The sequence below is a fragment of the Zalophus californianus genome, chromosome 11 (assembly GCF_009762305.2).
Source record: "Zalophus californianus isolate mZalCal1 chromosome 11, mZalCal1.pri.v2, whole genome shotgun sequence".
Taxonomy (NCBI): Eukaryota; Metazoa; Chordata; class Mammalia; order Carnivora; family Otariidae; genus Zalophus; species Zalophus californianus.
In genome coordinates this window covers 92,850,738-92,867,110 of record NC_045605.1, presented here as the reverse complement: position 1 = coordinate 92,867,110, position 16,373 = coordinate 92,850,738, and the positions used below count along the sequence as shown (strand labels likewise).

General features: G+C 38.0%; 1 protein-coding gene across 1 annotated transcript; it reads left to right on the top strand.

The window, feature by feature from the left end:
* Nucleotides 1-1,115: 1,115 nt before the first annotated feature.
* LOC113915208 (ribosomal biogenesis factor-like) lies at nt 1,116-1,485 on the top strand. Its single transcript, XM_027581023.2, has one exon. The coding sequence runs from the start codon at nt 1,127-1,129 to the stop codon at nt 1,427-1,429; it is 303 nt and encodes a 100-aa protein (XP_027436824.1). The 5' UTR covers nt 1,116-1,126; the 3' UTR covers nt 1,430-1,485.
* The last annotated feature ends 14,888 nt before the right edge of the window (nt 1,486-16,373 follow it).

Here is a 16,373-nt window from a genome sequence, read left to right as displayed (position 1 = left end):
AACTTTTTTTCCTATGGGGAGGGATATGGGCTAGAAAAGGACTAAGCAGAGTTCTCTAAAACATGGGGCCCCTGTTTGATAGTTTATGGAAGAATAGGTCATCCCTTCCCTTTCACTACTGTGGCTAATGTATTACATCTCATTTAGTGGGTTTTATAGCTCAAGAATGCAATTAATACTTATTGGAGAAGTCATGGTTGATATGACATCCAGATCTTCTGGGAAGAAAATTTAAGATTTAAAAGTTGGTATAGACACAGAATTTTTATTTTATTCTCTTTGAGTTTGGGAGTTTAGCTAATAGGTATCACCATAAATGTTTTGGATAATGTATCACTTGCTGCAATAGTAATCTTGTGCCAGACAGATAATTCTAATCTATTCCAGATGAGTAGGTCTCCCTGAGATAGAAAAATTCTGCCAGAAACTTTGCCAGGATTCCAGGTAACAAAGAGAGAACACCTACTCAACTGGATGGTAAACTCGCTCTGGTTTCAGAGAAACCCTGACAAAAACAGAACAAGGTTTAAAAAAAAAAACATATATATGACTATTCCTAAGATATAGAGTCCGAAGATCTGAAAAACTGTTTTATAGTCTTTATTAGTAATTTGAAGTATTGGCTGATAAAGGATTCCCTTTATAAAGAGTTTGGCCTATGTATCTAGTTAGATTTTCTAGTTAGATATCTTCCTGACAAAAAGAGACTACCAGCAGTTACTCTTAGGTTAGCAATCAGTACCTTTGATAAGTTGGGAGACAGGTCATCTACTGTCACCACTTTCAGATGGAGAGTACCCATTATAACTCATGATAGCTGAGCAGACAAATATTAAGAAGCTAAGTTCATCAGCATGGCAGATCTCTACTCACGGCTTACTTTATGGTCGAGGTGGTCCCACTTAAAAAGGCCATGGAAAGACTGGAAAAAGGATGAACATCTGGCAATTATCTCTATACAGTGTCCACTCTTCAGGTTACAGTGACCTAGGCAAATGAATAAGTTAAATGGCAGCGCTTTAGTGTACATGTTTTTACTTTTAAAAGTCAATTATTTAAGGAAGATCTTCTGCGTGTAGATGGTGTCAGTCAGAGCGTGAGTTGCTGCACGAGGGTATTGAAGACAATGGCCAAGAACAAACTAAGAGGGCAGAAGTCCAGGAATGTATTTCATATAGCCAGCCAAAAAAGCTTTAAGTCTAAAAACAAAGCAAAACCAGTTACCACTAATCTTAAGAAGATAAACATTGTGAATGATGAAAAAGTTAACAGAGTGAATAAAGCTTTTGTAGATATACAAAAGGAACTTGCCCATTTCTCAAAAGGCCTTTCCCTTGAACCTTTACAGAAAGAGCTGATTCCTCAGCAGTGTCATGAAGACGAACCAGTTAATGTTGATGAAGCGACAAGATTAATGGCTCAGTTGTAATACACTGGAGATACAGCAGATACCCCAAAAAGACCAATAAATTAAATGTTTTATACAGAAAAAAAATCAGTTATTTAAGTTCCTTGTCCCGCAAAGAGATCAGTTTGATTCCAAAAACTTAGAATGAATGATCACACTAGAGAAGATATAGCGATCAGATCTACTCAAAGTGTGGTCCGTGTACTGGCACCAGTCACCAAATTGTTGATCATTGGCTCCTGATGACATAAGCATAGTTTTCTATTTCACAGAAGATGGAGAAAAATCAACTAATCTTTTACCACAGAGAGTTTGAAGGAAAACAGCTTTTGATTACATCTGATTCATTTAATAATTTATTCTTCAAATCAAAAAACTACTTTGAACATCTATGACACACCAGTCATTTTACTAGAGACTAGAGATAGATTGATGAACAAAGCCAACCATGATTCCTTGCCCTCAATAAAGCTCAGTCTAATTGAAGGGATAGATATTAATCACATTTTTTATTCAGATAAAAAATTGTAATTTTGGAAGGGAAACATCCTGGGGAAGGATTTCCTTTAAAAAAAAAAAAGAATCTGAGAACACATATAAGGATACTAGGTAAAAGAAGGAAGGAAAGAGCATTCCATACAGAAGAAGCAGTACATAAAAGAGTCCTGAGGACTTATTTTGCTTAGCATAATACCCTCTAGTGTCATCCACATTGTTGCAAATGGCAAGATTTCTTTTTTGATGGCTGCATAACATTCCATTGTGTATATATATACATACCACATCTTTATCCATTCATCTGTTGATGGACATGTTGGCTCTTTCCATAGTTGGGCTATTGTGGACATTGCTGCTATAAACATCGGGGCACATGTACCCCTTTGGATCACTACATTTGTATCTTTGGGGTAAATACCCAGTAGTGCAATTGCTGGGTCGTACAGTAGCTCTATTTTCAACTTTTTGAGGAACCTCCATACTGTTTTCCAGAGTGGCTTTTCCAGAGTGGTTGCACCAGCTTGCATTCCCACCAACAGGAGGGTTCCCCTTTCTCCACATCCCCACCAACATCTGTTGTTTCCTGACTTGTTAATTTTAGCCATTCTGACTGGTGTGAGGTGGTATCTTATTGAGGTTTTGATTTGGATTTCCCTGATGCCGAGAGATGTTGAGCAACTTTTTCATGCGTCTGTTGGTCATTTGGATGTCTTCTTTGCAGAAATGTCTGTTCATGTCTTCTGCCCATTTCTCAATTGGATTATTTGTTCTTCAGGTGTTAAGTTTGATAAGTTCTTTATAGATTTTAGATACTAGCCCTTTATCTGATATGTCATTTGCAAATATCTTCTCCCATTCTGTCGGTTGTCTTTTGGTTTCATTGACTGTTTCCTTTGCTGTGCAAAAGGTTTTTATCTTGATCAAGTCCCAATAGTTCATTTTTGCCCTTGCTTCCCTTGCCTTTGGCGATGTTTCTAGGAAGAAGTTTCTGCGGCTGAGATCGAAGAGGTTGCTGCCTGTATTCTTCTCTAGGATTTTGATGGACTCCTGTCTCACATTTAGGTCTTTCAACCATTTTGAGTCTATTTTTGTGTGTGGTGTAAGGAAATGGCCCAGTTTCATTCTTCTGCATGTGGCTGTCCAAAGCAAAATAAGTCAATCAGAGAAAGACATGTATCATATGATCTCACTGATATGAGGAATTCTTAATCTCAGGAAACAAACTGAGGGTTGCTGGAGTGGTGGGGGGTGGGAGGGATGGGGTGGCTGGGTGATAGACATTGGGGAGGGTATGTGCTATGGTGAGCGCTGTGAATTGTGTAAGACTGATGAATCACAGACCTGTACCTCTGAAACAAATAATACATTATACGTTAAAATACAAAAAGAAGAAGATAGTAGAAAGGGGAAAATGAAGGGGGTGAATTGGAGGGGAAGATGAACCATGAGAGACTACGGACTCTGAGAAAGAAACTGAGGGTTCTAGAAGGTCCAGGAGTTCTCTCAGCTCTGTAGATGAGTTTGTATCTAGAGGGGAGGGGGGTGGGGGGGATGAGTTAGCCTGGTGATGGGTAATAAAGAGGGCACGTATAAATGGAGCACTGGTTGTTATACGTAAACAATGACTCATGGAACACTACATCAAAAACTAATGATGTAATGTATGGTGATTAACATAATATAATAAAAAAAAGAAAAGAAAAGAAATGACTGCCAAAAAAAAAAAAAAAAAAAAGAGCCCTGGGGAAAGAGGGAACATGAGAGACAAGAAGAAGAGAAAATATAATTTTTTTTTTTTTTTTTTGGATTAAACACAGAACTGAGAGGGGACATGTTGTGGTACAGAAGGTATACTGGACCAGACTGAGAAGTTCCTTGTGGGCCATGTCAGAGGAATTTTGTTTTTATCCTAAGACTAGTAGAATAGCATGGGAGGATTTTAAGCAGATAAATGAATTAATCAGATTGAACTTCGAAAAGTTTACGCTAGTTACTGAGTAGAAAATGGAACTTGGTAACTTGAGAGAATCAAGGAGACCAGTTTAGGTCCTGAATTATGCCCTCCAGAATGATATGTTGAGGTCCTAACCACCAGAATGTGTAGCTCAAAAAGTGACCTTTCTTGGAACTAGGGCTTTACAGAAGTAATCAAGTTAAAAATAGGTCCCTAGGGTGACCCTAAACCCATATGACTGGTATCCTTATAAAAGAGGGAAATTTAGACACAGAGACAGACATGTAAAAAGAGGTGATAATGTGAAAACACAAAGAGAAGGCAGCCATGTGTCTAGAGTGATGCATCTATAAGCCAAGAAAGGCCTACGATTACCAGCAAATACCCGAGCTAGAAGAGCAAGGGAGGATTCTTCCCCAGCGCCATCACAGAGAACACAGTACTGCCAACACCTTGATATTGAATTTCTTGCCTCTAAAATGATGAGACAATAAATTTATGTGGTTCTAAGCTACCCAGTTTTTTTTTTTTACTTTGTTACAGTAGCCCTAGGAACCCAATACAGATGCTATTGCAGAACAGCACATAAAAGATGAAGGTAGCTCAGACTAGGTTGGAAATGACAATAAAGCAGAGAAAGGGTTCCTAACTCTCAGATGTCCAATGATTATACTTAAAAGGTAAAATTAAGAAGGATAGATGACTGGATGTGATATGGAGGATAAAGGAAGAAGAAGGTATCAGTGATGACACCTAGTGTTCTAGATCGTTACCAGGTAAATGGCAGTGCCATTCACTGACTTGGAAAAGTACCAGGTCAGTGGAAGATGACCTACTCATTTTGAGTTTGTGGTGTCTTTTTGAAACCCAAGAGGTAGTGGGAAATAAGGTCTGAAGCTCAAAGAGAGGGTCTGGGCAAGAAACATAAATTGAGTCATCTTCATGGAAGCAGAGTAATGGAGGAAGGAAATAGAGAGAGGAAAAGAGAAGATAGCTTAGGACTGAAGCCTTGAGGAATATAAACCATTAACAGTTACATGCAAAATGTGTATATGTCATCTAAACTCTACCAAACCTTAAGGAAAAAGCTTGAATGTATAATACACATACACACACATTTCAAACTTCTACCATAGACAGTTCAACCATCTAGTCATACCATGTACAATATAGACATATATATAGGAATTTATTACTGTGGAAGTTGAAGGCTGAGGGATTTTCCCTATTGCAGGAAGGTATGCAGAAATAAATAAAATCAGCCAAATGAGTTTTGGCAGAGACTCAAAAGCAGGCAGAGGAGTGGGAAAACTTTATAGTGGAAAAGAGAAGGCTTCAAGTGTGGCTTGATTGGAAGCTGTGGGCATGGGGAAGCCGGAAGCAGGCTAACCAAAAGTGGGGCATCACATGTGATTGGTTAGGGGAGTATATTTAATTTTTTTGGCTGTTTCTAAGTTGGAAATGGGAACAAAAATAAGGAATCTGTCAGTTATTAATCAAGTCCTGGCCATTTTGGGCCAATTGTTACAGAAGTTACTGTTTAGCTTGAATTGTTCCTAGAGATACCAACCTGGCCTCCAGGTCTGACCTATAGTAGGCTGGCTTCCTGGGTTCTTAATTGTAGATAAAGGATTGGTTTCCTGGGCAGAATGTTGCAAGTTGTGGGTCAGAGTTCTACTTTTATAGATGATCTAGCCATTGCCTATATATTCAGTCTCAGGGCACCTCTTGAGGACACTGTCTAGACTAAAAGCCTGAACAAGAAGCCAGCTAGTGTGGATTCCTGGAACACACACATAAAGCCAAGGTAGTGGGTCATGAGAATTGACAACAAATCATCACTATAACCCAGGGGAGGAACTGGTGGAATCTCTGCTGCAGCCGAGAGGAATGTGTTTAGAAGTGCACGGGGAATTTCCATAAAAAGTGAAGAGGAGTTTATTAGGATACGTATATTGCACTTGATCTGATGCCTAGCCACATCATAGACTCCATTTCTTACTTTGCTTCCCCTAGCCCAGTCTATTCACAAGGACATCCTTGCTGCTTCTACAACATGCCAAGTATGTTCCTCTATTAGGGCTTTGCAGTTTCTGCCTGGAAACCCTTTTCCCTATTTACCAGGCTGACTCAGAACGCTGCTCAAATGCTACATGATCAGAAAGGTCTTGCCTACCCACATATGTAAAATAATTTTCTCCCTCCTTACCAGTTTCTATCCCAATTATTTCCTGCTCTGTTATTTCCATAATACCTCCTACCATTGTAGTATAAATGCATTTTTATTGTCTGTCTCCCACAGTAGAATGCAGGCTCCATCAAGGGAAAGGCTTTGTTCATAGTCGTATCTCCAGAGCCTAAAATAATGCCCAGTTCTTAGGAAGTTGGAAGCAAATAGTTAATGAATGAATGAGAAGGTCCAGGAGTTCTCTCAGCTCTGTAGATGAGTTTGTATTTAGAGAAATACTGTTTTGTTACTATTACTTTGGCATGTTTGCTTTCCAGTCTGATATGGCCTGGGGAAATTTGTGCAAAGATGGTAAAGACAGTGGTAACTAGGAAAAAGAAAAATAGCCAACAAGTTAGTAATATTCTATCCATGGTAATTCCTTCTGATCCTGGTAGTGTGATTGTGCAAAAGCTATCATTAGAAAGAGTTGGATGAGGGATATATGAAAACTCTTCCAACTATTTTTGTAATTTTTCTGTTAGTTGAAAATTACTTCAAACTGAAAAGTTAAAAAATGTTAGTGGGTATTTATAGGTAGGAGATTCCATGGGAATTTATTGATTTATATGTATCTCTCTGTATTTTCCATATTTTCTTCAATGACCATTTAATTCTTTTGAAAGAGAAAGATGTTATAAATCAAAATAAAAATGTTCCACCCAGACATAGGCATCTTGTGCACTCACTCTCTGATTTTCAAAGTAATTGCATGGCCAAATGATTAATCAAGTTTGATTTGTGGCTTATGGAACAGGAAATACAAATTTAAAATCTTGATTAATTTTAAAATGTGATCATTCTTCAAAAATTTACCATGATATTCCTTGAATAATAATCATAACTGTCCCCAAATGATAAAAGAAGGGCTTTTTGTAGAATGACTGCATTGTGATAAACTAAAACCCACATATCAAACTAGACCATAAACTGAATAACTCAGAATCTTTGGGAAATGATAATAGCTTAACAATTAAAAAAAAAGACACTTGATGTCTCTGGGATTTAGAAACAGGTGTATAATCAGCAGTAACCTGCAGTTGCATTGATCAGGACATTATTAGAACACTGTATACTATTATGGAAATTGCATTTTGAGAGAAGTAGTTGAAATTCAACTGGGAATTGTACCAAAAATAAGGTGAATGTGGGAGGTTTATGGGAATCAAGATTCAATATGACTTAGAATCTTTCCAGAATGTGCTAATTATGTGGCATGGGGGGCCTACGGGAGACATAAGACATAATCCCTGACTTCTAGAAATTTAACAGATGTGTTAATAAGGCAATATGCACACGAGACCGAGGAGAAACTGCAATGCAGAAATAAATTAAGTATGCTAACATATTCTCTACAATTAACACCATGGGCAGTCAACAAAGTGAGAAATCAGAGTTGAATAGAGTTATCAGGAATGGTTTCATAGGGAAGTAGATACTAATGTGTCCTCACACGTGTCCATTTGTTTTAGCTGGGAAAAAGGGGAAGATAGAAGTCAGAATGAGCAATTAGGGGGGGGCGCCTGGGTGGCTCAGCCGTTAAGCGTCTGCCTTCTGCTCAGGTCATGATCTCAGGGTCCTGGGATCAAGCCCCGCATTGGGCTCCCTGCTCAGCGGGAAGCCTGCTTCTCCTTCTCCCTCTCCCTCTCCCCCTGCTTGTGTTCCCTCTCTCGCTGTCTCTCTCTCTGTCAAATAAATAAATAAAATCTTTAAAAAAAAAAAGTCAGAATGGGTCTTTGAGTCTTGGTCTATGCCATTTCAGATCAAAACATTTGTGGGAAGTTTGAATGTTATGCTAAAAATATTCTGCCCCAATTTCAGAGCATTGGAATCTATGTGATTATGTAACATATTTAAGATTTTTTCCTTTCTGTATGATAATAATAGTAATAATTGATGTTATGGAGTATGATTTTGTATTAAGTGCTATGCAGATAATGTTATACACATTTTCTCCCTCCTGACAATATCCTTCAAAATAGGAACTATTATTATTTCCGTTTTAGAGTTAATTTTATCTGAGTTTCAAAGAAATTACTTGTTCGAGTAAATAAACTCATGAGTGGTCAGAGTTCACATTTGTCCTTTACTAACATTTGAACTCTAATATTTTATATTGCCTTTCCACTCTTTTGGGACTATCATGAAGATGGGGACAGGAAATCAATCCTATATTAGATCAAGGAGAAGTTAGGAGGAAAGACACATGATACAGGTGTTTTACTTGTCTCTACCCCAAATCTGACTCTTTAAGCCAACCTGACTTAATCACAGATAAGCTCACCTGTTAAGATCAGATTTTTGTGCCAGATACTGTTTGATTTTGTAATGTAAGACCCCCTCCCCACCCCACCTTGCTATCTCCCTCTCCTTGAGCCCTTAAGATGTGGTACTCATATAAGCTCTCTATGGTATGAATAATTTGTCTTTATCATATAGATTTTATTCTGGCTTTTCATGATGGTTGGCTTCTGAAACTCCATATAGGAAGCACTGAGTGATATCATTCCGGTCAGTGGGTGTGTTGGCGGGGACAGGGATTAGAGGTCCTATCTGAAATCTGCATTTACACAGCATGTGCATTTGCACAGAGTGAAAGTAATTTTAGACCTTTTGAGTGTACACATCACATAAAATTTTACAAATATTGTCCACATCAAAGATTATTGTTCTTATTCTTTTATGTTAGGTTACAGTGGAAAAGCCTGATCGTTTCACAATTATAAATTGTCCCTGACACTGATTCTATCTTTTGACTCCAAGCATCCCTCTTACCACAGATGACTATCCACATTCTGCCTGTGATTCCCCAGAACCTAACATAGTACGGGGCCAGGGCTTTTACCAACAATGAGATGCTATTAATCAGCACAAAGTGCTTTAAGCTTCAACAACTGAAAAAGCACTGTGTAGGAGGCACTTGTACACTGGAAAATATTATTAAGACTATATTTGGTTAGGGAAAATTATTAATGCATTCATGAATTTTAGCCTTGTATATAAATATGTGTATCTAAGAATATTATTTGTTAAAATGCTTTCTGTAATGAAAAAGAACTTGCTGAACTGGGATCTTTGGTATAGAATATAAAATTGGTTGGAGAGGCAAATACACTTCCATGTACCGGTGGCCCTTTGGTGGTCTAAGTACCAACCCAGGACTGATTCTTAGGCTCATGATATGCTCAGCTCTGGATAGAATACCTTCTTTGGCCACATTAAAACTATGTTCTAGGGGCGCCTGGGTGGTTCATTTGTTAAGCGTCTGCCTTCGGCCCAGGTCATGATCCCAGGGTCCTGGGATCGAGCCCCGCATCGGGCTCCCTGCTCCCCTGGAAGCCTGCTTCTCCCTCTCCCACTCCCCCTGCTTGTGTTCCTGCTCTCGCTGTGTCTCTCTCTGTCAAATAAATAAATAAAATCTTAAAAAAAATAAAACTATGTTCTATAACTATTTTTTTCTGTTAAATGTCAAAAGTACTTTGAAATTATATCGAATATTTATTGATAAAATAAACCTTGTATTTTATGTAAAGATGTGAATTGACATGTTTAAGCTCTATTGACATGTTTGTCTTCCCTTTAAGGACAAGGTAAAGTATATTGAAATGTGTATAGGAGGATGGAAGATTTATGGAGAGAGAAATGAGACTAAGAGAGAGGGAGACAGAGAAGGGGAGGGGGCGGGAGAGAAAGATGATAGACAAATATATTTAAGCTTAAAAAAGGACTTTCTATAAATTTTTACATTTGATGTCCATGAAAAACCTCTGAAAGTAGTAATTTTCCATTTCAAAAGTAAGGAAATTGTAGTTCATATAAATTAGTCACATTACCCAGTTCATAGAACTGATATTTACCACCAGAAATCAGGCTCATTTCTTCTCTCACACTATTGACTGCTGTCTCTCATCTTAATACCAGATATTACGTCAGGATAAGAGGAGATAAACTTGATGATGAGACAAGTGAGACAGAGTCAATGCCCAAGGTTACACAAGAAAAGGTAAAAGATGTAAGGACCATGGTGTCACAACTTTAAGAGGGGACACTGGTAAGTGGAGGTTACTTATGGGGAAAAATGGATCTCAGTAGTTTCAAAATTGTCTAGGAAAGTCTAGGGTGAATGCTTATTTGTAATAATAATATTGAAGCATAAAATGTGTATTATATCACATCAAAGTATAACATATTCTAGTATACTCTATCCCTTTATCATGTTATTGTGTTGTGCTACAATCCAGTTTTGCAGCTCTGTTGCTTATGAAATGTTTGCCTTCCTCCCATTTTTTTCCCCCACACCTACCCCTAGAATTGCTTCTCTTAAGAACCAGTTTCCCTTTACTGAGGATTGATGATCATTGCCCTAAAGTGGTCCAGAGGGGGACCCTGGAAGCTCATTTTCCCTGACACATCGAATCTGTACCTGCCACAGAATCAGCTACCTAGTGAGTTAAAACCCCATAATTCCAATAGTGAAAGGAAAATTACTCAAGCAGATTTGGTTAGCCACAGTAACAAGACTTATAACCTTTACGAAGGCCTTTGGGCCCTAATTATTCAGCAGCTGCTGCCAGGGCAAAAACACCCACATCTATAGTAGTTAATTTGCATTTTCCTTCCCTTTAAGCAGTGTCCTCTTGTACCTGACCTATTTTCGAAGCCCTCATCCACTATCAATAACAAAAGTCCCTCTCTCGTTCTCAACTTGAAGAAGAAAAATTGCGATTAATAAATTTAACAAATCCAAGGGACTTTAAAAAAGTGAGATTAAAAAATCATAGAGAAGGATAAACTCTGGCTACTTTCTAGCTGAGTAGTAAATACATTATGTCATCAAGCAGTTCCTTAATGGGCCAGGCTTTTAGGGGACTCCAAAGAAGCCACTGTTATCTGAGGAGCTGCCATGATACATGATTTATCAGAGATGATTATCCAAACATTTTGGTTACAATCATGACCATCTGTTAGTTACTTCTTACTATGGCAATGTGAGAGTGAGATTAGTTATCTGGCTTTTGTTGTCACCTTGATTAAACATCAAAGAATGAAGTTTTAAATTGAGCTATTCTATAACCATTTCTTTTTATTTTCTTGGTGGTGGGGGGTGGTGGGGATGGGGGATGTAGACTAGATCATTATTCAAATCATTGCACAGATGTTTTCTTGAATGATGGTAAACTCCTGCCCAAGGTTAAAAGCTTGTTAACGCCCATTGTCCTTAAAACAATGATCAGTATATTTTGAACCATAGAAAAGTATCCCTAGTCAGGAGACAGTTGGAGTAAAGTATAGCACATCTCTTCCTTCTCAGATGTTTCCTCAAGAAACAGATATTCTGTTTCTACTCACTAACACCACTTTCTTTTCTAATTGACCAGGGAAAAGAAGGGGAAAATGAATTTGTTTGCTGTTTGTTTTTGTTTCCTTTTGGGGAGCTGTAGCAATAAGACTGAGTGTGGATGTATTCACTTATATCAGCACACACACACGTAATATATACATAATAATATACACATATATGTGATATATATAAGTATGTGTATAGTATATGTCCCTGAGACATGCGTTATAGATACATTATATGCATAATGTAATAATGCCATACACATATTAGAGAGAGATTATATTATTATTTTTTAGATCTATTTGGCAGGACTAAGTGCATCATTTATGAGGCCCGATAGAAAATTAAAATGCAGGGCCTCTTGTTGAAGAAGTAAGAATTTAACATGGTGACAGCAGAGCTTTGAATTAAGCACCATGCCCTGTGTGTGACTGCGCCGGATACATGTCCAGTACCATCCCTGTCTGCGGGGTTCTCAGTAGAGACTAGTTAGACTGCATCAGGGCAAGCCTGACCTTGTCTTTAGCTTGCTGAGATAAATGATAGGAGGTTAAATAAAAGTGAGATCTGTTAGCCATCCAGCTCATGACCAACATTAAACTAGGGCATTTGGAGATAGGGGGAAAAAAAATAAAGGTCCTTTTCTAATTTGCAGGGAGAATCTTTCTGTTTGGTAATTTTAAGCGGAATGCGAGAAGAGGGAAAATAAGGCTGGTGCCATCTTGTCAGTGATTTAATTATTTTCCCATCTACACTTGTTTTTGAAGCTTATCAGAGCACAGTACTGTGGGTAGCCCAGTTGTCACCGTGTTATCATTGTGCCTCTGAGTGCTGTCGGCCTGATTCCCATTGTAATGCAATTAATCTTTTGCTTTGCACTAATGGATGAACAAGCATATTTACTGCAGCATAAAATCCTAATTATTTTTTGAACAGATGCATAAAGGGAATGTAAATTAATGGCAAGTGACAATTGTGATAAATGTGTTCTATCTATGTCTTTAAATGTCAGGGTTCCTGTGGTGTGGAGACTAAGCGTAGCTTGGATATGAACGCTGCCCCACTTGCATTTACCTGTGTGAGGAGGCACACTCATCATGCTCAAAATCTATTCTTAGAGAGTGCCTTGTACTTTTAGACCACACTGATTAGAAATTATAGTATGTTGGCAGGGCTGTCCTTGGTAGGGTGGCATTCTTCACAAGTTTGCTTGAGCTACTGTTGTTACTATGATTCTAAAAAATTATTGCATTTATTATTACTTATGAGAATCTAATACCTGTAGCAATAGCAATAACTTTTAATTCAGCTTTTTTCCCCCAAGCATTGCCCCATTTTCACACAAATTCCCTTATTAAAAATCTTCACAATTGCAACAGTATGGAGACATTTGATAAACATAACTTGAGCAAAAGAAACCAAGTAAAAACAGCACATCATGTGTGATTCCACTTACATAAAGTGTTCAACTTTAGTAAAAACTAGTTTATTCTGTGAGAAGTCAGTAAAAGGATTCCCTCTGGACTGGGGACAGGCTGAAAGAGGTGCTTCTAGGGTGCTGGTAGTTGTCTATGTCTCAAAGTGGATGCTGGTTACAGAGATGTTGTCAGTTTGTAAATATTTGTTGAATGGTACAGTTGAATACGTGCACTTTTCCTCATGAATCTTGTACTTCAATAACATCTTTAAAGAAAACCCTTTCTTATGTTTTATCATTTGTATTGATTTTAAAATTGAAATGCTGAACAGTTAAATAGAATAAGGTGGAAAAGAGAAAAAGGAGCAGAGTAATGCTTTGAATCAATGCCCCATGTGATTTCCAGGAGTACCCCCCTCCACCATAAGGCAGACCTCCCACTTGTTCTGTCTCTCCGCACTCAATGACCAGCAGTGCTGAGAGAGGGTAGCACAGCATTGTGTGTTTTGCTATGGAAAACAATGTTTTACCATGCAACTGTAGGGGAGTTGAGTCTGTGACTTCCCCATCTCCAAAACATCACCTTGTACCTTCTATGTACAATATGATTTCCAATGCAGAAAACACAAGTGGATTTGTGAGGGAGAAAAACCTCTATTGTTTGCAAGATCACTTTGCTTATTCATCGTTACCAGGATGAAATGCTTTCCATCCATTATTGCTCTGTCTTCCATAGATGGTAGTTTATGTGCTAAACAGTCATGAAGTTACTACTTCTGTGATGCACCAGTAGGGTTGTAAACTATTTTGTTGGGAACAACCCAATTAAAGTGTTATTCCCTTACAGGCATTTTCACTACATCAAATTTCTGTAACCTGCCTCAAATTCTGTTTCATACTGATGTAATCAGATTTCTGCCACATTTATTCAGCTCATCTCTTTCTTGTCTCTTTGCCCTTCGAAATGCCTCCTTTGCCTTGTGATGACTGCTCTTAGTCAAGGCTTAGTCTCAGAGTGATGATAGAGATAACCCACAGATTATTTGAGGTCCGTTCTTGTTAACATGTTTAATAGCTCCCTGTGTATCATGCCAAAGCCCCAAGGAACCTTGAACAAACCTGCCTTGATTAATTTTCCCTAAGATTCCAGAAAATCCTCCTGGCCTCCTTTCCTTCTACCTGTCTATACCCACCCCCTGCACTTTCTACCCTTAGTCCTTGGCACCTTTGTGTCCCATTTCCCCTTCTTCCTATTTATTTTGTTTCATTTGAATTTAGTCATTCAGATTGCACAGTTATCTTCATATGGACACTGCTGCCTCCACAACAACTCATTGCAATCTAGAAAAAAAGACACCCTTCTCTTCCCTCAACAGACACACCAGCAAATGAAATAACACAAGTGACAGTGTTTGGCATGGCAATGGGGACAGATTTTTCCGCATGTTTTCCTCCATTTCTGGTGATCTCTTTTAATTTCAGAGAATCTAGTAAGATAAAGGTGAATAGTAGGCCCTGTCCATGGAAAAAACATAAAACTTCCAAGAAAAACTGGATCCTATACATGCCTCAGTAAAATCGTTGACAAATGACTGTTTCTTTTGTATGGATATCCCATTCCATTCAGAGAAATGAGAGAGGCAGAGACAAGTGGGTTGCAAAAATGCCTAAAATGTAAAATGTACAACATAAAGTACTACATTGGGCTGGAAGTCATTTCACAAAGAAAATGGCTGTATTACTTTTCAGGGAGTTCTTGACTTTTCACCTTTTCTACTGAGCACTCATCAGAGTGAAAATCAATTATTGTATCTGCTACCTTTTAACATTTCAGATGAATTTAGGATTACTGAAGAAAAATGAGAAATTCTCTTAGTCAAGAAAGCCCTGCATTGCAACTCTTTATATTTGCTCAATTATATCAGTAAAAACACAACTAATAGATATTCCATATATTTTACATTCTTTGATACATTGTATGTTGATAGCATGATTTAAAATGTAAAAACACTGACATTTTAGTTAACAATGTAAATTCATATGTAACAAGATACTAGAATAATAATATAGTACCGAATTAGAAAAAAAGAAGCACTTGAAATGACATTTGTATAGAGTTTTTAAAAACAAGGGAAATACTAAAAATAAAATGTTAAATGAAAAATGCAGGACAAAATGTATATACAGTTTGAGCATATGTAAAACATATGTACAATGGAATAGACTGAAAGGAGACAAACCAAATGTTACCTTGTATGGTGTGATTATAGAGGGAGATTTTTTTTCAACATTTCTTTTGCATTTCTCTACTTTCTAAATTTCTATGATAAGCGTGTATTACAATGATTATAAAAACAAGGGGAGCAAGCAAAATATCATTGCTTTCAATGTGTAGGAGTAAAAATGTTTATTGCCAATTCCTACTCTGCCACTACAGAGAAAGATCAGACTGTGTTTTGATTCTAAACTAGGTAAAATATTTTAGGTTTCTCAAATAACTTCTGGCTACACAATTAAGAGCTAATCCACTGATTTGCACTGTCCTCTTTTAAGATAGAAGTCACAGTAATAAATTAACCCTTTGTAAGTCACATCTAGACAGAGGACTGTCTTGATACCCAATTAGAGAGCCAGGACTCAGTAGCAAATACAGAACTTCTCTCAAAAACAGTCACAGTCACATAAATATTCTATGTATTTTAGAAGCATAAATCACTGTTCCTAGGACTTAAATGCTTGTCAACCCTGTGTAGCTGGAGTCCAGCCTATACCCTAGGTGAGAAAGAAGGAACTGAGAAATGAATGTTATCTAATTCCGGACAAAAAATTTCGGCTGCATTTCCTACATTTCTTAAGAACTTAGGTAAAATACTTTGATGGAGTGGTTGTGCTTTGGTGACTATATTTTGTTTTTGGTTTTGTTTTTTGTTTTGGAGAGAGAGAGGGGCAGAGGGAAAGGGAGAGAGAGAATCTCAAGCAGGCTCCATGTCCAGCATGCAGCCAGCCCGACGTGGGGCTTGATCTCACCATGGTGAGATTGTGACCTGAGCCAAAATCAAGAGTCAGACACTTAACCAACTGAATCACCCAGGCACCCCTGGTGGTTATACTTTGATGGAGGCATCCTGAGAATCTCCCCTGAAGGAATCCTGCACTCCTCTAGTTAGGCATCCCCCTGAAATAGAGACTTTGCATGGGTGAGAAGTAGGTAAAATCCTACGGAGGAATTTTAGTTGTGCGTGTGAGTGCTAAACCACGTGCATGTCCACATAAGTGTCTTCTACCAGTGGTTAAACTCAGATAGTCACGATCAACTGGCTGTTCTTGTGTTCTCCTCGACTCTGTCTGACTGGAGTGCTCCATTTCTTTTTCTTTTTTTTTTAATTTTTTTTATTGTTTGGAGTGCTCCATTTCTTTTTTTTTTTTTAAAGATTTATTTATTTATTTTGAGACAGTGAGAATGAGAGAAAGAGAGTACATGAGAGCGAGGAGGGTCAGAGGGAGAAGCAGGCCCCTCGCCGAGCA

What these genes read in the sequence shown, in the direction of transcription:
- LOC113915208 (XM_027581023.2), top strand. Translation starts at nt 1,127, where the DNA reads ATGGCCAAGAACAAACTAAGAGGGCAGAAGTCCAGGAATGTATTTCAT.